A 24,117-nucleotide genomic window follows, 5' to 3' on the forward strand; every position below is an offset into this window, starting at 1 on the left:
AGTAAGAAATGTCTCAGATCTTATGTAATTGTTGACCTCGGCTTCGTCTCGGCCAACTTCTTCGGCCAACAATTACACGTGATCTGAGACATTTACTTCCCTACGTGTGTAATATACTATTTCAGCACAGTAAAATCATGCTGAAAAGTGAAACAGCTGATTTTTCATTATCGTTCTATAGCTTTGTCAATTATCAAGAGAAATGCTTATTTTATTCACGCCACAAGACGCTTGAGTATTGAGCTTTAAACGCAGGAGTTATAAAAAATATTTAAAAAAATTACTATCTACATTATTTTTCTTCATGCCCGGACGAAAGTACGTACTTTCGGCCTCGAGTTTACGGCAGAAAGTCTAACATTTCTGACGTGCTGGGATTGATCGCGCGCCATCTCTAACAGCGGGTGGAAGAAAAATCACAGCGGGACGAAAGAGTTTTTTTGTGCGCACTGTTACCGGTTATGCCTTGAGACAATGTGAATTGTCATCTTCGTCCTCAACCTTGCGGTTCCCAATTTTCCCCGTCTCGTTGCCATCTGAAACTACACAAGTCATAGTGACATGGTCACATGACTGATTGTCACGTCGACGCATGTCCGTAAGGGTGCAGTGGGGACAGAGTCAGGAGGCTAGCCCTACGCCCAAAATTATCGATCAATCACTTCGATCCTGGATCAATTAGCAATAAGACGTATAATTTAGTTCTACTGTCATATACTAGCAATTTATTTGTGACTTTGTTAATATGGACAAACAATTTAACAGCTTTTTGTAGAAAACTGTATTGATTGGATTATTATAATGTATGAATGTATGAAAGTTATTGATATTGAAGCTTATCGATAAGTTTCTCTCGCGTAATAAGTATTGTAATACAGCATAATCATTTTTTATAAGAGCACAAAAATTTTTTGGTTGCTTTACTTCCTATTGCTAGTTTGGTCGACAGCATCGTAAAAATTGATATAGGTATTGAGCCAACATTTTTCTCCGTGTGACAGCTTATTACAGAAGCGCATTAGCATGTTTTGAATACCCAAAAAATTAAAATAAATTTATAAATTATTATTATTATTATTTATATTCATAAAAAGTCCTGTTTTGTCCATGAAAACAATTGAACACAGATAAAAAATTATAGTAAATAACGTCTGTTTTTGTCCTTAAAACTAATTGAACACAGACCAATAATTATTGGTATAATTATAATTATAATAAAAAGGTCTGTTTTTGGTCTACATCCGATTTAAAACAGATTAAATATCATCCGAAAATACGTCTGATATTGGCCTGGATAATGACTAGTACGGACGAAAACAGATTAAATTCCTATATAAAATAATTACGATTCATAAACTTGAATTAAAGAAATAATATTTGAATTTATCATTTATTTTAGGACAGACCTAATTTTTTGGCTCGGGAAAAAACTTATTTTTTAGAATTTTCTAGCTTACAAGCCAATCAACGGATTTTTTTGCACGACAGATATTTTTGTAGGAATTTCAACGCTCTAATAATAAAGTCTAATCTTTTTTTGATAAATCTGACTGTTCAAAAGTAATTTGAGCTTAAAGTCAAATTTATAGGAAATTTTGAGATCTTTTTACTTTTCCGGTGAAACTATCAGTCTTATCAGAAAATCTCATAGAAACTTTTGTTTAGGTAATTTCATTTTTTAAAAATTATTAAGAATAAAATTTTTCGAAATTCCGCATTTTTTTATAGTTATTTTCATTTCAATGTCAAGCTATTAAACAAATAGTTTTCTGATTGATTTTTTATAAATTCTAAAATAAATTTTTTGTATTTTAACTTATATTTTTTCAATCAATTTTTTTCCTGGGGGTGTTTAACGCAAGGATTTCCATATGGTCCAACTAATAAAAAAAAATTGCTTGAACCACGAGAAAAATTTCTTCGGAGAAAAGATAATTTACAAAGGAGAGGAAATTCACCGATGCTAGGCAATAGCAGTGGGAGTAGTTCGGTGCTCGCCACTAGATAGCGCCTACCACTTTTAGTGTCCCTGGTAAGAAACGTAGTTCAGACTTATTATATTCCGAAATTAGAATCATTTATGACACGAGCACTCCTCTGTTCTTCGACAGAGTGTCAAGCTATTTTTGGTGGTGATATAGTATATCTTATATTACTTCATGACATGCAATCTAATTGTTAAAATAGATTTAATGGAAATTTTGAAATATTCTATTTTTCAATTTGGAACCGTTTCGAATGATTTTTATTCGCTTATCACAAGTTCAAATTTTCGAATTGATTTGAATTGTTTTATTTGATCAAGGATAATATATAATATTATATGAATAAATTTTTTCCCGGGAATAGGTAATTTTCGATTAATTTACAATCGAAACCTTCCGGAAGTTTCCGATTAAATCCGATTATAACTGATTGAAAGTCAATCGGAAATTTCTGATTAACTTTCAATCAGAATCATTCGGAAGTTTCCGATTAAATCCGGTTGAAACTGATTAAAAGTAAATCGGAAATTTCTGATTAACTTTCAATCGGAATCATTCGGAAGCTTCCGATAAATCCGATTGAAACTGATTGAATGTCAATCAGAAATTTCCGATTAAATCTGATAGGACGTTTTCCATCAGATTCAATCGGAGTTTTTAATCAGGAAAGACAGTAAAAGTGAATTACGATTTTGAATTTTATTATTTCATTTAATTAAGCCGAATCAAAATCAATTTACTTTAATTCAGGGAATGAAGTCGTAATAGCTAATAGTACCAAAAAACAATTAAAAACTAATTGCGTCGAACAAAGTTTTTTTCACCTTCAATTTTATGGAAAGGTATTAATAAAAATTAACGAAATGAATGCAGTTTTTTTTTGTAACGCAAATTATTTTATATTGTTTTAATTTTCAAAGATTTATTCTGCTATTTTTTTTTTTTTTTCTACAGGTGAATTTTCTTTTCAAAAGAGTATACTTTTTTATATTTTCCTTTGTAACGGGGTGAAATTTATATCTTTTAAATCTAAATTCAAATTCGACCCCCCCCCCCAAAACGAGAGCGACCTCCTCCTACAACAACGGCCGATAAACAAACAATCTACTCATCGCTGGGGTCACTGCTGTCGAGTTTTGGAGCAGTTTTGTTTTGTAGACGTTGGCCAACCTGCGAGTGAAGGGTACGAGGCTCAGCAATTCTCGAGAGACGGTCTCTTGGATTTTGGCGTTCATCAGAGACGGAGGCACTTTGCGCACTGATATACATATAATACTATAAAATTATACATTCAACATCTAGTTATAAATTATTCATACACACGCCATTTGCCAAGAGCTTATAAGCCCACTGGTGAGTGGAAGCTTATTTTGGTTATTAAAAATTACTGTGGACTATTGGAGGATTGGGTTTTGGAAGTGGACTTGGGACCTGGTGACTGAGGATTGGGTTCGAGGAGGTTAGAGGACCAGAGGAATCTATTGGTGTCTTGTTGGAGAGATCGGCGGAGGTCATGGGACAGTTGTTGGAGTAAAAGTGTTGAAGTGAGTGGAGTTTTCTCGAGTATAATATTGTTAATAGAGTCATTATAATATTGTTAATAGAGTCATTATAAAATTGTTAAAGTAGAGTCATTAAAATATAGTTAAAATAGAGTCATTGAGAAATATTGTTAAAATAGAGTCACTTATAATCTTATAATAGTAGAGTCAGTATAAAATCTTTTCAAAGTCAATTGTCGAGTCAAATTCATCATTCATTCTAATTTATTGTTCACATGTCATTATAAAATTTTGTAAGACGACCTGTCTTGAATAAATGCCAGACTCATGTATTTTCTATGAATTACATATTAATTATTTCTGAACATTTCCCTTTACAAGTATAAGCTTCAGCAAATTTTCTCTCACTTAAACTTTTATTTTTTACTGTGTGGTCCAGTCGGGGTTTACCCTCACCTGGAGATACTGAGACAGTCAGACAGGCTCGCAGAACGCCACAAGTTTTGCATATGTGTGGGACACTTATTATATTGGGACCACCATCTAAACCAATATAATAAGCACACCCATTACATCTTATTCATTACAAGTTTTGTAATTTAGATTGAAAAATTGTCAAGTTTAAAATTTTTCTTTTTTGAAAATAAAATTCTCCTGTAGAAAATAAAAAAAAATAGCAGAATAAACCTTTGAAAACTAATACAATATAAAATAATTTGCGTTACAAAAAAAAACTGCATTCATTTAGTTAATTTATTATTCATACCTTTTCATAAAATTGAAGGTGAAAGACACTTGTTCGACACAATAAGTTTTTAATTGTTTATTGGTATTATTAGCTATTACTACTTCATTGCCTGAATTAAAGTTAATTGATTTTGATTCAGCTTAATTTAATGAAATAGTAAAATTCAAAATCGTAATTCACTTTTATTGTCTTGGATATTCCTGAAAACTATTTGAGAAAGTATTGGTTACTATCTCAGACGGTATACAGTCCTATCTTGCGCAGTAACCACTGCCATCTACAGATCGACACACGTGCTATCTGCAGATAGTATCTTGTAATATCTTAGGAACGGGCCTATACTTTCTGGCAAAGTACTCGTTATTTTACAGATGCCACTGACTACTGTCTAAGAGTGTACTATATGAGATATTGGTGGTTTCTGTCTGGGAAAGTACTCAGTACTATCCAGAGAGTAGTGGATACAGTCTAAATAGTATACAGTGCTTTCTGAAATTCTTTTTTTTACAGAAAGTACTCAGTACTATCTCAGAGAGTTGCCACTACTTTTTTTCATTTTCCGTATACTATCTCAGAGAGTTGCCACTACTATTTTTTATTTTCCGTGTATAAGCCAAGTTTGGACAAACTATAATTATCAAATTACAAACTTCCAAGGATAAACTTTCATAAAAATTGGCATAGAATTGTCTGTAATTCTGAATTCATTGTCTTCGCACGAAACATTTAAATACTAATTTTTCGAATATCACGAAACTTACAATTCAAAGTAGATAAAATTAACTTTTAATCATTCAAATGTCAATTATTTATTTGAATACAATAATAAATGTAAAGTTTAGTCCCGAAATCTAAATAATTACTTAAAATATTTTATTGATCATTAATTTGCTCAAAGTACTTTATCGTAACTAAAGTGATTTGTTCTTTAAAAAACATATTTAAGAACTCGAGAAAAACGAAATATGTATATAATTATATATAATTCATATGTGTACTTGTATACTAGTAACATGCCCAAGACGAATTTTTTTGATCATCACATGTAAACTAAGGTGATCCAAAAAATAAAAAATTTTTTTTTGTCTCGGAAACAGGTTCAAAAGTTTTATTTAGATACAATAAGACGCCTGTGAAAATTAAAGCTCTTAATATTAACATTAAGAGGTTCCTCATCGCACTTTTCTATTTTCCATACACTGTAAAAAGAGCGGTGTTAAAAATGGACTCATTTTAACTCTGCCCGGTGTTGAAATAAAATTACACCGGTGTAGGAGGAGTAATTCACGGGTGTTGAAAATACCGGAGTTAAATCGGGGTAACCGGTGTCAAAGCGGAGTAAAATCGGTGTGAACGCGGGGTAACCGGTGTAAAAACGGAGTAATATCGGTGTAAAAGCGGGGTAACTAGTGTAAAAGCAGAGTAAACTGCGTCCGCTTGGAGCATTAACTTCAAAGATTATAAAACACAAAAAATGTCAGTTCTTTATGAAAATTAATAAAAAATATCCTTTATCAACAAGTATAGTGATCGAGTAAGTAAAAATATTCATAAAGTAAAATATATTAACACCGGTAAAGAATATCTACACCTGCGGCGGCGTTATTTTAACACCGGTATAGAATATTTACACCGGCAGCGGTGTTATTTTAACACCGGTACAGAATATTTACGACGGCGGCGGCGTTATTTTTACACCACTTTCGGTGTTGAAATTTAACACCGCTGATTTTAACACCTACACCGCTTGGACTTACCCCGGTGATTTTTTACAGTGGAAGAATTACATGTAAAAAAATTTTTTTACGTCTTCTGATTTTTGTAAGTAGCTAACGATGCGTCATAGGAATAATTGGCAGGCATATTTTTGTAGGGAATTGAATGCTCTACAAAAAAAGATTCTTATCATTTTTTGAGGAATCTATTTATTCAAAAGTTATTTGAGGTTGAAGTCGAACTCATATTAAATTTTGAGATTTTCTAACTTTTTCAGCGAAACTATCAGACCTATTACAAAATATCATTGGACCTTTTTTGTAGACAATTTTATTCCTTAGCAGTTATTTCTCGCAAAGTTTTTTCGCATTCTGCATTGTTTTCTAGTTATTTTTATTTGGATGTCAAGCTTTTAAAATCAATCAAAAGACTATTTTTTTTATGAGCATGACATTAAAATAATAATAACTAGAAAACAATGCGGTATTTGAAAAAAGCTTTATTAAAAATTACTTCTAGGGAATAAAATTGTCTACAAAAAAGGTCCAATGATATTTTGTAATAGGTCTGATAGTTTCGCCGGAAAAGTAAGAAAATCTTAAAATTTAATATGAATTCGACTTCAACCTCAAGTAACTTTTGAACAAATAGATTCCTTAAAAAAGTGATGAGAATCTTTTTTTGTAGAGCATTCAATTCCCTACAAAAATATGACTGCCAACTATTCCTATGACGCATCGCTAGCTACTTATAAAAATCAGAAGATGTAAAAAAATTTTTTTCCATGTTATTCTTATGGAAAATAGAATAGTGCGATGAGGAACCTCTTAATGTTAATATTAAGAGCTCTAATTTTTACAGGCGTCTTTTTTTATCTAAATGAAACTTTTGAACCTGTTTCCGAGAAACAAAAAAATTTGTTATTTTTTGGATCACCCTAATGTAAACACATATGAGTATAAATACTTCTATATTGACATATATGCCACATGTGTAAAAAATATGATAACATTCATATGATGTTAGATAGTCATTAATTTCGAGGCTATCTAATACTTATGTACTATACATATTGCGTTTGAAAAACAGAGTAAGCTTTCAAAATTGTAATCTATGCTGAATTGAATTTAAGATCGATTGAGTTGCAAAGTGTAGTTTTGGAATAATTCAAACCTCCTAATTGAAGCTCTGCCGACGCTTGAGAAGTATCATCACCTCGTCTCACTATACATTGATACATGCCACGGTCTTCACGATTAATTCCATTAAGAGTTAATGTTTCAGATTGTCTACCAGCACCCGGGAGTTGTCTTCCATCTTTAAACCATGTGATAAAGTGTTGACCAGCTTGCGAATGTGTGCTAACGATGCAAGTGAATTCTGCGTTGCCACCTAAGTGGACACTTAACAGTGATGGTGAGACCTCGACGTTCAAGGGAACCATTACCATCAGTCTGCAATGATAAACGTAATTAGGCAATGATAAGGGATTTGAACGTATCAGATAAATATTAAGTAGGTTCTGTTGATTCGTGCGGTTTGCAATGAAACAAAGTTTGATTAGAATCCGTAACAGATCCAAATTACGGTAAATTATCGTATTTTACCGAAAAATACCGTACTTTACTGTACATTTGACGCGGTTTACCGTAATTTGCAGTCAAACTACGGGAATTTTCGTTAGAATGCCGTAATTTTGGAATAAATCCGCACATTACGGTGAAATACTGCAAATTTTTTTAAAAATTCCGCTCTTACCGTAAAACGCCATAATTAATCGAAAAATACCGTATTTTAACGTAAAATACCCTATTTACGATAAATCTTCGGAGTGCCGTAAATTATCGTAATTTACCGTAAGTCGGATTCGCCAGGGATATGTATAAAGTTTAAATTCAGTATTAAAATTATAGTCTGTAAATTTCAATTCTATCTACGTGCTATTTATACCTGAGTTCAACACTGGTCTCGCCACCAAGATTAGATGCGACACATTGATATACGCCACTATCTGATAAAGTAACAGCTTCGATGGCTAATACGGGTCCCAGCAATCTCGTCCTCGGACCGGACAATACCGGCATTTGCTCTCCTCCTGTTTGGGCGTACCACCTAAAAATTCATGATATATAATTATGTATTCATATACACTCATGCTAAAAATTAAAGGAACAAAATAATCTTAGAAATTTTTTAGTGTTTTTTGCAAGGCTGTAACTTTGTGAAAAATAATCGTATCGAGATTTTAAAAAAAGCATTTGACAGCTTGAAATTTCTAGAAACTGTTTTAGAGCTACGATTATTGCCTAAACATAAGAAATATCACGAGACAAAAGTTTCAAAATTTTTTGTTGATTCCAAGAAGTCCACGGGCCGTGGAAAAATTTTTTCAGCTTAAGTTATGTTCCTTTAATTGTGTAATCATATTCCAAATGAAAAGAAATTTTTTTTTACTTTTCTTCCATTTTTGTGTTGTTTACTCAGTAAATGTGAGGAAAAAAAAAAATTCCATAAAATGTCGGGAAAAGTCAAAGAAAATAAAATTGAAACTTGGTTTTGGTCCGGAAATTTTTTTTTATTCTAACATTTTCTGGATTTTTTTTTCTCTTGTCTTTACATTTACTGAGTAACCAACACAAAAATGAAAGAAAAGTAAAAGAAAAATGATTTTTTCATTTTTATTATGATTACACTATTAAAGGAACAAGCCTTGTTGCTTTAATTCTTTTGCAAAACTTTTATCGATCACTGCAGAGAACGGTTCGGCAGATCAGCTTAAAAATTTACAGGGTTATTGAGGGTACATTAAGCTTAAAAAAAACCTGGCAATATTAGTCTTCTCGTCGGTATTTACAATGCAGCGTTTGATTTACTGAAAACTCAAAAAAGTCATTTCTTTGTATTTACTTCTAATGGATGTTTAAAATAAAAACAAAATTTTATCCAAAAAATGATGAAAGAGTCTTGTACCTGATTAGACATTAGTACCTGAAATATCGAGTATCAAAACAAAAGGGATCATTTTTCGTTTGGAGGCAACTATGGTATTATTGGACTGCATGTGGCATGCAGGGGTGTCATTGACGGTGTGAGGATCTATGGTGGACGAAAATACGAACATGGTGAAACGACTGCTGAAGAGAATTATGAAAGGCATACTTAAGAGATCGTATACTAAAATTTAAAATAATGTTGAAGAAATATTACTGAGAGCTTTTGTCACTGCTTTGGATTTCTGAACTGGATAATAAAATAGAAAATTTGTAAATTATGTTTAAATTAAAATTAAGAAGCGTAATCAGACGAAAATTGATCCAAAGTTTAGAGGTCCATTTGTAATAGCAGAACTACTTGATAATGGTCGTTATTATTTAAAATCATTAAGCAATAAGAAAAGCTGTAAGTATAGTCATGGTACGTTAAGAAAAATGTCTGAGAGTCATATTCCCAGCGGACTGGACGTATGTGTTTTTCAGTCTTGGATTATTCATTAAATGATTAGATGAAACTGTTACTTTCGGCATTTTAGTGAGCTCAAATATTCTTTTGGCAACATGTTACTGAGTAAGAGATGTGTGTGGCGAACGGAATAGTAAAATTCACGTCGAAATAAATATAAGAATTACTATCTAGGGTAAATTTAATGTCTACTTTCCGTTTTTCTGGAGGGCTTGATTGAACTCGACTATTTATTGGGACGAGAAATTTCGTAAGAAATAAATACCTATATTCAGGTGTGGGACAAGCTTTGGCTACACAGACCAAGGATGTTGACTCGTCTTGACCAACGTACATAACTCCAGAATGCTCCAGGATTGTTGGTGGTATGACCCCTCTGTGATCTGAACAAAGAATGACTTACAGATTATGTTCAAGCGCTAATTAATAAACTTTTACTTTTTAATTTATTTTCAAATTTACTTTAATTTAAACATACGATTTTTAGTGCTAGATTTAAATTCTGAAATTTATTGCCCATCGTTCAATAATCCCTTGGCAATTTTACTCTTGAATATATTAGTTATATTTTCTAAATGTTTAATTTTATTCTTAAGATTTTTTTGTTTTCTAGCACGTTGCTAGCAGATGTTCAAGGTACTAAAATCTTTCACAAGCACTAGGTTTACTTTCTATATTCATTTTTCTTACATATTTGTTTGTGAGTTACAAAGTATTTTATCATAAGCCTCTCGTAGATTCTTTTTTTATCAATAGTATTTTAGTTATTTGAAAATATTTTACTCGTATTTTTAAGCTCGCCCTCTTAATTTTATTGCCTATTGTTCTCCAAAAACCTACCATACTTGGCGACCCTTGAGTCTTGCATTGTCCATTCCCAACTTTCCTACGTCTAGTGTCGTCATTCCCTTTCTCTTCCGTCCTGCTTACGCTACACCCACGCTCATGCCCATTTTCCGTAATGCCCCTTATTTCTTCTCTTCCTTCCGCATTACCAATCACTTCCGAACTTTTCGTTACTACCGCTAAAATGTACACCCTTTTTCCCACTCTTTGCTCTTATGAAATTTGTACCTAGATTTTTAAGTTAGTAATTTTAAGACAGATATACATCGATTTTTGTACGGGACAGCTCGGTATTCATGCATTAAACAAAATTTAACTTGAGTTTTACTGCAAACTTTTTACCGTTTTTGTCATTAATATTATTATAATTTTTGACGATATTCTCACGGCAAAACAGTCGTGCGACAAAACTTTGGTCCTTCAAACCGGATATTATTAAAAAATTAATAATTTCTTTTTATTATTATTCGGAAATTATTTAAATTTTATTTTTTACAAGTTTCACTGTAATTGCATAGTTTCTTCAAATTATTATCGTGAGTGTACGACAGGCGCAAGTACGCGCATTTATTTATACGCAGTCATTTTGAACAAGTAATATATTCAATTAAACTCGCGAGTGTGTGTATAGTTACTACTTTCCTAAAAGTGAATCAAGTACGATCTTTATCGATTGGCTTCCAGTTCCGGACATACGACGACGATTCGTCATCCAACTACGCTTCAACTTATTGCCTGCAGTCAGCGACAGCGAGTCAACTTCATTAGCGGTCTGATAGCAGCAGTATACCATCAACTACATCGATTCTTTTTAACAGACAAGTAAGTCAGTTGGAGCCACCAAAATTATCCTTTCTATTATATATCATTTGCAATTTTTATATCGCTTCTATTTTGTGTCGCATTTTCTCTTGTTGATTTTTTCCAAAATTTCGGCATATTAATTACCGAGTTATTTCTGCAAAATGTCTGAAGATCAAATAAGAGTTTTTACGAATAAACCCGCGGGTGCTAAAAGATCTTTAACCTCTTATTCAAATTTTCTTAAATCATTTAATCCCGTGACTGATTTTCCTACTCTGGAAAAAAGATACAAAGAGGCGGAGGTAAATAGATTAAAGTTCGAGCTCGCTCAAATGGAGCTAGAAAAATTCTTGACGAGAGTGATGAGCTTGATAATTATCAGGCTGAATTTAAAGAATTATATTTCGAGTCATATTCGATTGCTACAAATCTCTTATCGAGCCGAGTGCGTGTATCTGACCCTTTATTAAACTCCAAGTAGTCCGAAACTACTGGAGCCACTGATCGCGAGAACTCTCCTACTTTTGATTCGAATAGTGTGGTAATAGAAAACCAGACAATCGAGCAACTTAATACAGCAGCACTATCTAATGCTGTGCCAACGCCTCCCCAACCAATTTCGGATCCACCTCCTCAACCTATTGCACAACCTTTGAAAACTCAGCAAGCTGGCATTCAACAGTCAAATGCATCTTCAATGGGTCCCCAACAATTGAATCCTCTTCAAACAGCGTTTCAACCATCCTATTCTCAACCACCGAGTTTCCCGCATCAGAATATGACGCATATGCAGTGTCTCCGCAATTCAGCTCAAGTCTCTCAAGCATTGGGTTACCTAAATTCGACGGGTCAGTCGATACCTGGCTAGATTTCCGTAATCTATTTACATCTTTGGTCCACCATGACCCAAGCATACCACCCGTCCGCAAATTATTCTATTTAAAAGATTGTCTGTACGGCGATGCCACGCGTGTCGTGGCCTCGATAGACTTATCTGATTCAAATTATCAAATAGCGTGGAATCTACTTAAAGAGCGGTACGACGATCGAAAATTCATTCGCGACAGCTACGTAGATATGTTGTTAGACTTACCTGACATATCCAAAGAATTTTCAGCGCAAGACTTTGTGGATTGCGTCCAAAAGGATGTTCGCGTCCTTCAGTCATTGGGAGAACCAGTTAATTCCTGGAACTCCATCCTAATCGCAACACTCCGCAGAAAGTTCAGCGGCAACCTTCGAGAACGGTGGGAAGATTATAGCAACGACATTCCTAACCCAACTCTTCAGCAAATGCTTGCTTTCCTCAACCGACGGACTCATTTAGAAAAAACCAGTAATCAGACTTTATCTTCTAAGTCTTCTGGCGCTCAGGAAAGGCCTAAATATTCTAACCAGCAAGGTAACTCGCGCCCTCAAAAGGCGTATATGGCAACAACGTCGCAAAACCGGTGTCTTTTCTGCGAGGGTGATCATTATACTAGCAATTGCTCTAAATTCCTCGCTTTAACCCCATATCAGCGTTACGAAGCTGCCAGGAAGAGCAGTTGGTGCAACAACTGCCTTCGTAAAGGTCATCGCACTTTTCAGTGCTCCTCTGGAAATTGCCGCAATTGCCAACAAAAGCATCACACCCTTTTGCATTTTGATAAGCAAAATAACATAGGGTCAAAGGCACCAGAGGTTCCAGCTTCGTCTTCTCCGGTGTCATCTACGGTAGCTTTGGATGCTCGCTTATCTTCTGAAGCTGTACTAGCCACAGCTCTTGTAGACGTAGTGAATAATCAGGGAAAAATTAAAACTTGCAGAGTCTTTCTTGACGCAGGCTCTCAAGTTCACTTTATCACCGAGAGCACTGCAAAATTCTTAAACTTGGAGCGCAAACCAGTAAACATTGCAGTCTCTGGTCTTGATAGTACATCGACTATCATTAAGCATGCTACTACAGCTACCATTAAATCTCGTCACAATAAATTTCAGAAGACAGTCGAATTTCTAGTTGTACCTTAAATCAGTACATCTATTCCGTCTATTACCATCAATCATTCTTCGCTTGAACTTCCGAAAAATATCCACTTAGCCGATCTAGAGTTTTACAAACCTTTTGCAATCGATGCACTAATTGGAGTCAAACTATTTTATAAACTCTTAAGTGTAGGTCAGATAGTTTTAAAAGATCATCCCAATGCTGTACTTCAAAAAACCCAGTTGGGATGGATTGTAGCAGGTGAGCTGAGCCATCAGCCTCCTTCTCGAAGCATTGTCTGCCACCTGGGTCTTCGCGCCTCTGCTTCTGAGCAGGACCTCATCCGATTCTGGGAAATTGAAGAAGTTTCATCTTCTAAAAGCCTTTTCGCCGAGGAAAGGGCTTGAGAGGAGCACTATATGCTTCACACCACGCGGGACAGTTCAGGCAGGTACATAGTAAGATTGCCCTTTAATGACAGAATTAAAAATTTGGGATCATCTTACTCAACTGCCCTCAGGCGTTTCCACTCTTTGGAAAATAAGTTCGCCCGAAATCCGGAGCTTCATCGCGATTATTCGGCGTTTCTAACCGAATACGAAGAGCTCCATCATATGTCTCTAGTCCCAGGAGAGGAGAATACCTCTGTGGGCTTTTACCTTCCTCATCATGCCGTTATCAAGCAGGATAGTCTGACCATAAAAATTAGAGTGGTTTTCGATGGTTCGGCGAAAACTTCAACGGGGTTCTCGTTAAATGACACCTTAATGGTCGGTCCCAAGCTTCAGGACGACCTGTTTGTCATTCTTACTCGTTTCCGGTCCCATATTCATGCTCTTACCGCAGACATTGAAAAAATGTATCGGTAAATTCGTGTCCACCCGGTCGACACTAAATACCAAAAAATTATTTATCGAAATGGCTCTCAGGCATCGATAAATACCTACACTCTTGACACTGTTACTTATGGAACGGCCTCTGCCTCTCACTTGGCTGTCTGATCGCTACATCAGCTAGCTCAAGACGAGGGTCACTCATATCCTCTAGCAGCCACTGCTTTAGTGAGAGACTTTTATGTTGATGACGTCCTCACAGGGGCTAATAGCCTTACCGAGGCTGCCCTAATTCGGGATCAACTTAATGAACTACTAAAGAAAGGTGGGTTCAATCTACGAAAATGGGCTTTAAGCTCTCCCACTCTGATTTCTAATTACCCCGAGCATCCTACGTCCACTCACATGTCTCTCGACCTAGAGGCCACTGTGAAGACTCTAGGTATTCACTGGAACTCTCGGGAAGATACATTATTCTATAGCGTAAACCTATCTAAACTTAAATTATTCACGAAAAGAATCATTTTATCTCAAATAGCCAAATTGTTTGACCCACTGGGGTTCCTGGGTCCAGTCATCGTCTATGCTAAAATCATCATCCAGCTTTGCTGGAAATCTGGGGTCAGCTAAGATGAATCCATCCCCCAGAACATCCATGAGATGTGGATCACCTATCAAGAGCAATTATCTCTGCTTGAAAAACTACGCTTTCCTCGATGTCTTATATGTCCTGGCATCGTAAATATCCAAATTCATAGCTTTTGCGATGCAAGCGAGAAGGCCTACGGCGCATGTCTGTACTTACGCTCCACCACTCGTGAGGGCGCCGTGCAAGTACAGTTGATTTGCTTAAAATCCCGCGTTGCACCCGTCAGTACAATCAGCCTGCCTCGTTTAGAGCTTTGCGGTGCAGTGCTCTTGGCAAATTTATATACGGCCGTGCGTGAGTCACTTTTACTTTCCATTGGATGACGTATATCTATGGTCAGATTCGACAATCACTTTACATTGACTGCAAACTTCTCCTCATCGTCTCAAAACCTTTGTAGCGAATCGAGTCGCTGACGTACAGAGGATGACTCCCCATTGTCATCGGCGTCACTTGTCATCCCAAGATAACCCTGCTGATTTCAATTCACGAGGCCAGCTTCTTTCCGAGATTATTGAAAATACCCTCTCGCCTCGAGGTCCAGCTTGGTTGACTCTCAAGTCAGATTTTTGGTCCCAAGGAGTCCTACAAACGATCAATATCCCTGAAATCAAACCAAATGCTGAAGAACTGATTACTTGCCTTGCACTGAACTCTAGAGGTATAAATGTCCTTAAAAGGTACAGTTCTTTCGGCAAACTTCAGCGAGTAATCGCTTACGTGTTGCGTTTCCTGTATAACATTAAAAATACAGCCCAGCGACGTGCTGGCACTTTAACTCCTCGAGAAAGTTCAGAGTCTCATTCTTTCATAATGAGGCTCACTCAATATTGGGCCTTTTTAAAGGAAATTAAATGCCTTCAGAAGAAGGAAAATCTTCCTGAATCTAGCAGGTTGATTCCGTTAACACCTTATCTTGATGAAGCTGGTCTGTTATGGGTTGGTGGACGACTTCAGCACTCAGAATTGGCTAAAGGCATTCACCATTCTATCCTATTACCTAGTTCTCATCACATTACGGGCATAATTATACGTGGTGAGCATTAGCGTCTCATGCACGCTGGTATTCAGGCCACACTATATTCTCTGCGACAAACCTATTGGGTTGCCGATGGGCGAAGCACCGTACGCAAGGTTCTACACCGCTGCTTGCCGTGTTTTCGCGCCAAGCCCAGGTTGGCTGATTATTAGGTACGGCTCCGGCCTACTACCTGGAGCTCGCGTGACGGCCTCGCGCGCGTTTCTTAAAACTGAAGTTGACTACTGTGGTTCTCTCTTCATAAAAGAGAAGCGGTTTCGCAATCAAAAAAAGATAAAGGTTTATGTAGCAATCTATGTATGCATAGTCACTAAGGCCGTGCATTTGGAGCTAGTATGCGATCTCACTACTGAAGCTTTTTTGGCAAGTCTCCGTCACCTATTTTCCAGAAGGGGAAAATCAGTCGAGATATATTCAGACAACGCAACCAATTTTGAGGGAGCTAATCGCGAGCTTCAAAGCCTCTTTGACTCAACAGACTATAAAAACTCAATAAAAGAGTTTCTTGATGAAAACAAGATCGTTTGGCACTTCATACCTCCCAGGGCACCGCATTTCGGCGGGCTTTGGGAAGAGGCCGTGAAATCGTTTAAAACTCATTTGATTCGATCCGTTGGGGATACGTTATTAACATATGATCAATTGGAAACTTATGTCATTGAAATAGAAGCGATATTAAACTCCCGTCCACTTTCTCCTATGTCCTCTGACCTCAACGACTTGCTTCCTCTAACCGCCGGTCATTTCCTAACTGATGGTCCACTGACAAGCTTTTCCGAAGAACACTTCATAGATATTCCTGCCAACTGCTTTTCGGCTTGGCAGCATGCTCAGAAGCTGAAGCAGCATTTTTGGGACCGCTGGCATCGTGAGTACCTGAACCGCATCATCAGCCTCCATCATCGATTCCTGGATCCCAATCGACAAGTAGGCAATCTTGTTCTGCTCTACGAGGACAATCTTTCACCACTTGCCTGGGCTGTAGGCCGCATCATCGCAATGCACCCCGGACCAGATGGCATCGTGCGGGTGGCTACTGTGAAGACCAGCAGAGGCGAGTATAAGCGGTGCACCAAGAAGTTGTGTCCACTACCTTTGGAGTGAGCGATCGTGCAACTTCTTTCCTCTTGTGAACTTTGATGGTTCAAGGGGGCGGCATATTCAAGCGCTAATTAATAAACTTTTATTTTTTAATTTATTTTTAATTTATTTTCAAATTTACTTTAATTTAAATATACAATTTTTAGTGCTAGATTTAAATTCTTAAATTTATTGCCCATCGTTAAATAATCCCTTGGAAATTTCACTCTTGAATATTTTAGTTATATTTTCTAAATGTTTAATTTTATTCTTAAGAATTTTTTGTTTTCTAACACGTTGCTAGCAGATGTTCAAGGCAGTAAAATCTTTCACAAGCACTAGGTTTACTTTATATATTCATTTTTCTTACATATTTGTTTGTGAGTTACAAAGTATTTTATCATAAGCCTCTCGTAGATTCTTTTTTTATCAATAGTATTTTAGTTATTTGAAAATATTTTACTCGTATTTTTAAGTTCGCCCTCTTAATTTTATTGCCTATTGTTCTCCAAAAACCTACCATACTTGGCGACCCTTGAGTTTTGCATTGTCCATTCCCAACTTTCCTACGTCTAGTGTCGTCATTCCTTTTCTCTTCCGTCCTGCTTACGCTACACCCACGCTCATGCCCATTTTCCGTAATGCCCCTTATTTCTTCTCTTCCTTCCGCATTACCAATCACTTCCGAACTTTTCGTTACTACCGCTAAAATGTACACCCTTTTTCCCACTCTTTGCTCTTATGAAATTAGTACCTAGATTTTTAAGTTAGTAATTTTAAGACAGATATACATCGATTTTTGTACGGGACAGCTCGGTCTTCATGCATTAAATAAAATTCAACTTGAGTTTTACTGCAAACTTTTTACCGTTTTTGTCATTAATATTATCACAATTTTTGACGATATAATCACGGCAAAACAGTCGTGCGACAAAACAGATTACTTTAATTTGAATTATGTATATATGTTTAATGAATACATATATGTATTTACTTATTAATGTCTGTATATTTGAGTGTACTTGGAGTTTTTTAGTTCCTAATAAAGTAACCTTATGGAGTGACATTACCTGCTATTCTGACATTTGCTGAAGAACTTACGACCACTTGTCTTGTTAGCCGATGCATCGTCCTACATCTATAACTCAAGAATTGATCACTGAACTCGAGACCATGGATCAAAAGTTCACCTGTTGGTAGCAAATGGAATTTACCATCTGTAAATTTAAGCATACAATTTTACATTAATTATGTGCTAAATTTTCTACGACAAGAGTTTGATAATACTAAAATTCATCCCGGGAAAAACTTTTTTTATATAATTGTAGTGAATCATGTATAATTTTTGTTGGTATAAAGCAACGACACCAATACATCTACATATATATACATCTCTATTTATATCCACTAATATAAGTGTAGGCGTAGATGAGTAGCTGGAAAGGGTCCAGTTTATGACCTTAGGTACTCTCTGTACTTTTGGGTCTACTAGTAACAATAGTCAACTTCAGTATTAATCCAGTTCTCTCGACGATCACATTACTTAAATATATACATTCATTTATTCAAGTTCATTTAGTTATTATTATTGTATTTTGTATTGTTTAAATAGTTATTCATTGTTAAATAAAGTTAAATAAACTGTTACAAGTATTATCTTATTCTCGATCCCAAATATTATATTCTCTATACCTTCCAACCACCATTCTTCCAATAGGTTATGGGCCTAGGCTCATAAAGAATATAATATCGTGAATCTAAAGTTTAATTGGGGAGTGTTTAATATTTCGTAGACTTAAGTGTTAAAGAGTGACTATAAAACTGTAAATACATTAAAGTTTAAAAATGCCTGACTTGTGGAGCATGAAGAAACTGAATGATGATAATTATGAAACGTGGAGGAGTAAGTAAGAATTACTTCTCATTAAAGAAAAAGTTTGGTACGTCATTGAGGATCCGCAACCAGAGCCGATTACTGACAAATGGAAAGAACACAATAACGACGCTCGTGCAACAATTGGACTTCTCGTAGAAGACAATCAATTGGAACACATTGTGGGATCCAGATCAGCTAGGGAAGCGTGGGATACGCTTGAAACTCATCACCGTAAGTCATCTGTACCAGCTACAATAACATTATTTAGAAAATTATTCCGATCAAGTTCGCCGGAAGGAGGTGATGCGGAAAAGCATGTAACTAGTTTACTAGAAATAGCAAATAAGTTAAGTGGATGCGGTGAAGGCTTTAAGGACAGAACGGTTGCATCAATTTTACTTGGCAGTCGACCGGACTCATGATCCACTCATTATGAGTATTGAGAGCAGATCAGACGAGTTCACATCAAAGTTTGTCAAGGGCAAAATAATTTACGAATTCAGGAGGCGTCAAAGTAATGCTGTCCACAACACCGAAACCAGTGAAACGGCAATGAAGATTTAAGATAATAAAGCCAAAAAGCATAATAAGGTTTGTTTCTTCTGTAAAAATGCTGGTCATTTAAAGAAAGATTGCTATAAATATAAGGCATGGAAAAAGAAACAAAGTAATTCAAGCGCGAATCAGATAACCGAAAATAATCAGTGTTATATGGCAAAAGCACATACGGGGCTGTCACAAAAGACAAAAAATGCATGTTTTAAAGTAAAGGACATTAAAAACGTAGCACATGGTTTTTGGACTCGGGGGCGACTAGCCATATGGCGTGCGTAAAGGATTTTTTCGTCTCGTTGAAGCTTGAAAAAAGGGGCTTTGTTAGTCTTGCAGATGAAGAGGTAAACGTCCAGGTCGAAGGAATTGAGAAGTGCGCCATAAACTGTCAACTTAACAACGCTGAAATAAAGAAAATTATGGTTGACAACGTTCTATACGTTCCCAGGCTAAGCTCGAATCTAATGTCAATAATGAAACTAGCTAGAGATGTTTATAAAATTATTCTCGAAGGCGAACAATGCAACATCTTCAAGGACATGGAGTTGAAAGCTGTTGTAAAACCTTATGGTGATCTGTACGAGCTAAATACGGTCGAAATGGCGTTGATAATAAATAAATCCTAAGTGCAGTAAAGACTGAGTACACGTGTGGCACAGACGTTTAGGGCATCGAAATTTGGATGCAATAAAGAGCTTAACCGAAAAAGGTCTAGCTTAAGGAATAGTAATTACGGACTGCAAAGAAAAACACAAATATTTGTGAGTGTTGTATAAAGGGAAAAATGGCAAGGAAAAGTTTTCCAAAGGAATCTAAGAGCAAGACCGAGGAGCCTCTCGATCTTGTACATACAGATGTTTGTGACCTAATGCAGACAATAACCCCAGGCAAAAAAAGGTATCTTTTAACCATCATTAATGATTTTAGTTGATACACTAAAATTTATTTAATGAAGACAAAAGATCAAGTGACAGAATGCATCAAGAATTATATTGAACTTACCAAGACACAATTATCAAGAAAACTGAAAATTATTAGTTCGGACCGAGGTAAGGAATATGTAAATAACTACTTACAAGATTATCTAAGAAAAGAAGGTATCAAAACACAACTCACTGCATCTTATTCGCCTGAGCAAAACGGAGTTGCAGAGAGGAAAAATCGGTCTTTACTAGAGATGTCAAGATGCATGCTAATTGATGCAGGCCTCGATAATAAGTATTGGGGTGAAGCGGTCGCTACGGCTAATTTTATTCAGAACAGATTACCAACATAGGCAACAATGAAGACACCATACGAGTTATGGTTTTCGCAAATTCCGGATCTTACTATTATAAGATTAATTGGGTGTGAAGCGTACGCGCACATACCAAAAGAGAAAAGAAGAAAATTAGATCAGAAAGCTACAAAATTAATTTTTGTTGGGTATTATGAGGAGTCAAAGGCTTATCGTCTGTAAGATAAAAGTACTAACAAATTAATAATTAGTCGTGATGTTATTTTCTTGAACGAAAAAACGAACGATTCAACTGGCAAAGGATCAATTCCTTTACCAGTCGAAAATAACAGCGAACTAGTTGAATCAGAAATCACAGAAGATAAAACGAGTGAAGTTCTCTTCAGACTTTCAAAAAGGAATGATAGAAATCATGAAGATCGAGGTCACCAAGGTCAACAAGAAAATCCAGAAGACAATGTTGCGGTAGAGGCTTTGCAGAACGAGGAGCGCATACCGGATAATCAGCCGAGGCGTTCTCAACGGCCAAATAAAGGGGTTCCACCTAATTTATTCGTAGCCAGCGCTAAATTATCGGTTGAAGAACCAAAAACTCATGAGCAAGCATTGTCGGGGCCGGACAAAAATAAATGGGCAGAGGCTATGAATGAAGAAATGAAGTCTCTCTTAAATAATAAAACGTGGGAAATAGTGCCAGCACCAAAGGATAGACATGTAGTAAGCAACAAATGGGTTTATAAAGTAAAAAGAAATGCTCAAGGTCGTGGACAGATTTAAAGCTAGACTCATGGCAAGAGGATTCTCACAAAGGTACGGGACAGATTATGACCAGGTATTTGCACCAGTAGTACGACAACCGACATTTCGTGTATTGCTGACAATCACAGGTAAAGAGAATATGGTGATAAAGCATTACGATGCTAAAACTACTTTCCTAAACGGTAAACTAAAGGAAACAGTTTTTATGAAGCAGCCAAAAGGATATGAAATACGAGGCAAGGAGAATATGGTCTGTCGACTGATAAAAAGCATTTATGGATTGAAGCAAGCGGCCAGAGTTTGAAACGAACGGCTTCATGAAGTTCTTATTGAACTTAGCTTCGTTAGAAGTGATGCGGATCCATGTCTATATATAAAAGTTGAAAGAGATGCTACAATATTTATTGTAGTCTATGTTGATGACTTTCTCATTGCGGGAAAGACATCAAAAGAAATTAAATCGGTAGCTGAAATCTAAATCGACACTTTCAATTATCAGACTTAGGTAATTTAAAACATTACCTAGGTATACAAATAGAAAGAGAAGAAAATGTTTTCTCTATCTTTCAAGAACAGTATATTGAAAGAGTCTTAGTCGATTTCGGTTTACAAGATGCAAAACCATCGAAGATTCCCTTGGATCCGGGATACCTTAAGACAAGGACGGACGATACAATGCAGGACAGCGGCAGGTATCAGCAGCTTATAGGGGCTCTCCTATACATTGCAGTAAATACTCGTCCAAACATTGCGGCAAGTGTAAACATTTTAAGTCAACATGACGTAAAACCGTCAACAACAGACTGGACAGAGGTGAAGAGAGTTCTACGATATTTACAGGGAACAAAAAATAAGAAATTGAAATTAAATGCGGACTCGAATATGAGTCAGTTGATTGGCTACGCAGATGCGAATTGGGCCGAAAATCGCTCCGACAGAAAATCCAACAGCGGGTACATATTACAAATACTCGGAGGGTCAATCAGCTAGGGATGCAGAAAGCAAGCCTGCGTTTCACTCTCATCCACCGAAGCAGAGTACGTAGAGCTAGCAGAGGCATGCCAAAAAGGAGTTTCGTTGATTCGTTTATTGGAAGATTTACAACACAAAAGTAAACTGCCGATAAAAATATAGGAAAGCAATCAAAGTTGTTTGAAAATGGTCCAGAATAAAAAATATAGTAACAGGACCAAAGCACATCGACACTAAATATCATTATGCCAATGCGATGTATCAAAAAGGGATCATTACTTTCGAATACTGCCCTACCGAAAATATATTAGCGGATATAATGACAAAGCCAGTCAGAGATATCAAGCTTAGAACGATTGCCGAGAAATGCGGTTTATTAAACTAACATTTCTGAGCAGGTATCGTTGAAGAGGTGTGTTGGTATAAAGCAACGACACCAATACATCTACATATATATACATCTATATATATATCCACTAACATAAGTGTAGGCGTAGAAGAGTAGCTGGAAAGGGTCCAGTTTATGACCTCAGGTACTCTCTGTACTTTTGGGTCTACTAGTAACAATAGTCAACTTTAGTGTCAATCCAGTTCTCGTGACGATCACATTACTTAAATATATACATTCATTTATTCAAGTTCATTCAGTTATTATTATTGTATTTTGTATTGTTTCAATAGTTATTCATTGTTAAATAAAGTTAAATAGAGTGTTACAAATATTATCCTATTCTCGATCCCAAATATTATATTCTCTATACCTTCCAACCACCATTTTTCCAATAATTTTAGATAATTTTATATAGTTTTATATGAATTATTATGTAAAATTGTACATCATATGATATGAAAATATAAAAGCTTATATAATTGTATGAAACTATATAAAATCATATATAATTTCTACTGCCTTATTATACACTAACGCAAAAAATTAAAAGAACAGAAAAATTTTATAAATTTTTTAGTGATTTTTGGAAGACTGTAACTTTATGAAAAATAATCGTATCGAGATTTGAATCACAGCATTTTATAGCTTGAAAATTTTAAGCTATAAAATTTCAAGTTGAAATCTCTAGTTTTGGTGCGTTTTTATCAAAATTTTTAAAGAGCTCCGGCTATTGCGCCAACTCGAGAAATACCGTTCGACAAAAAATTGAAAAATTTTTTTTTTTTACCGAAGAGCCCACGGACCGTGGAAAAATTCTTTCAACTAAACCAATGCATAGGTCGTTTAGCAAATTTATTCAGCTTCAATTTAGCTTTTTTTTACCTCGTTGGACGATTTGTTGCAGAGATATCAGCTTGCAATCAAAAAATGATCTTTTTGGCTTTGATCATCGATATTTTAGGTACCAATGATCACACAGTGAATTTGAGGGCAGCGTTAAAAACTTGAATAAATTCCCTACAAGACCTTTTCATCATTTTTTGAAAAAAAAATTTTCTTTATTTTTAACATTCCTTAGAAGTAAGTACAAGAAAATGACTTTTTTTGGTTTTTTAGTAAATCAACCTCTACTTTGTAAATATCGATGAAAAAACTAATATTGCCAGGTAATATTTAGCCTAATGTACCCCCAATAACCCTGTAAATTTTCAAATTGATCTATTGAACTATTCTTTGGGGGTGATCAATCAAAGTTTTGCTAAACAATTAAAAGAACAAGTTTTGTTCCTTTAATTGTGTAATCATAATCAAAATTCAAAAATCATTTTTTTTCAACTTTTCTTCAATTTTTGCGTTGGTTACTCAGCAAATGCAAGGAAAAGAGGTGCTCAATATGATAAATCGTTAATCGTATGTGCAATAAGGGCATGGAATATCCTACCAGTAAATTGCACAAATAAATCAACATTTCAAGAGTTTCGTGTATCGTGTTTTGAACATTTTTTAAGTACAACCAGCTAATTTGTATTGAATGATATTGTAATTAATGATATTAAATGATACTAAAATGAATAGTATTATAATGAATGATATTAGATGATAATTTAATAATTTATACTATATTTATACTATACTGTATTGTAATGTATTATGTATTTGGATGGCTGCAAGAAGTATAAACTTCATAGCCAAGTAAATAAATA

General features: G+C 35.5%; 1 protein-coding gene across 6 annotated transcripts in view; it reads right to left on the reverse strand.

The window, feature by feature from the left end:
- The window catches only part of LOC130678311 (cell adhesion molecule Dscam2), a 235,765-nt gene that overhangs the window by 38,045 nt on the left and 173,603 nt on the right, over window positions 1-24,117 (reverse strand). For all 6 annotated transcript variants that reach the window (XM_057485477.1, XM_057485474.1, XM_057485472.1 and 3 more), the window contains exons 4-7: window positions 17,698-17,844; window positions 9,676-9,793; window positions 7,902-8,063; window positions 7,125-7,405 (exon numbers count right to left, since the gene is read on the reverse strand). In XM_057485477.1, the coding sequence (XP_057341460.1) occupies window positions 7,125-7,405; window positions 7,902-8,063; window positions 9,676-9,793; window positions 17,698-17,844 (708 nt within the window). The remainder of the gene's footprint in view (window positions 1-7,124; window positions 7,406-7,901; window positions 8,064-9,675; window positions 9,794-17,697; window positions 17,845-24,117) is intronic.

Source organism: Microplitis mediator, chromosome 1, assembly GCF_029852145.1.
Source record: "Microplitis mediator isolate UGA2020A chromosome 1, iyMicMedi2.1, whole genome shotgun sequence".
In the NCBI taxonomy this organism is placed as follows: Eukaryota; Metazoa; Arthropoda; class Insecta; order Hymenoptera; family Braconidae; genus Microplitis; species Microplitis mediator.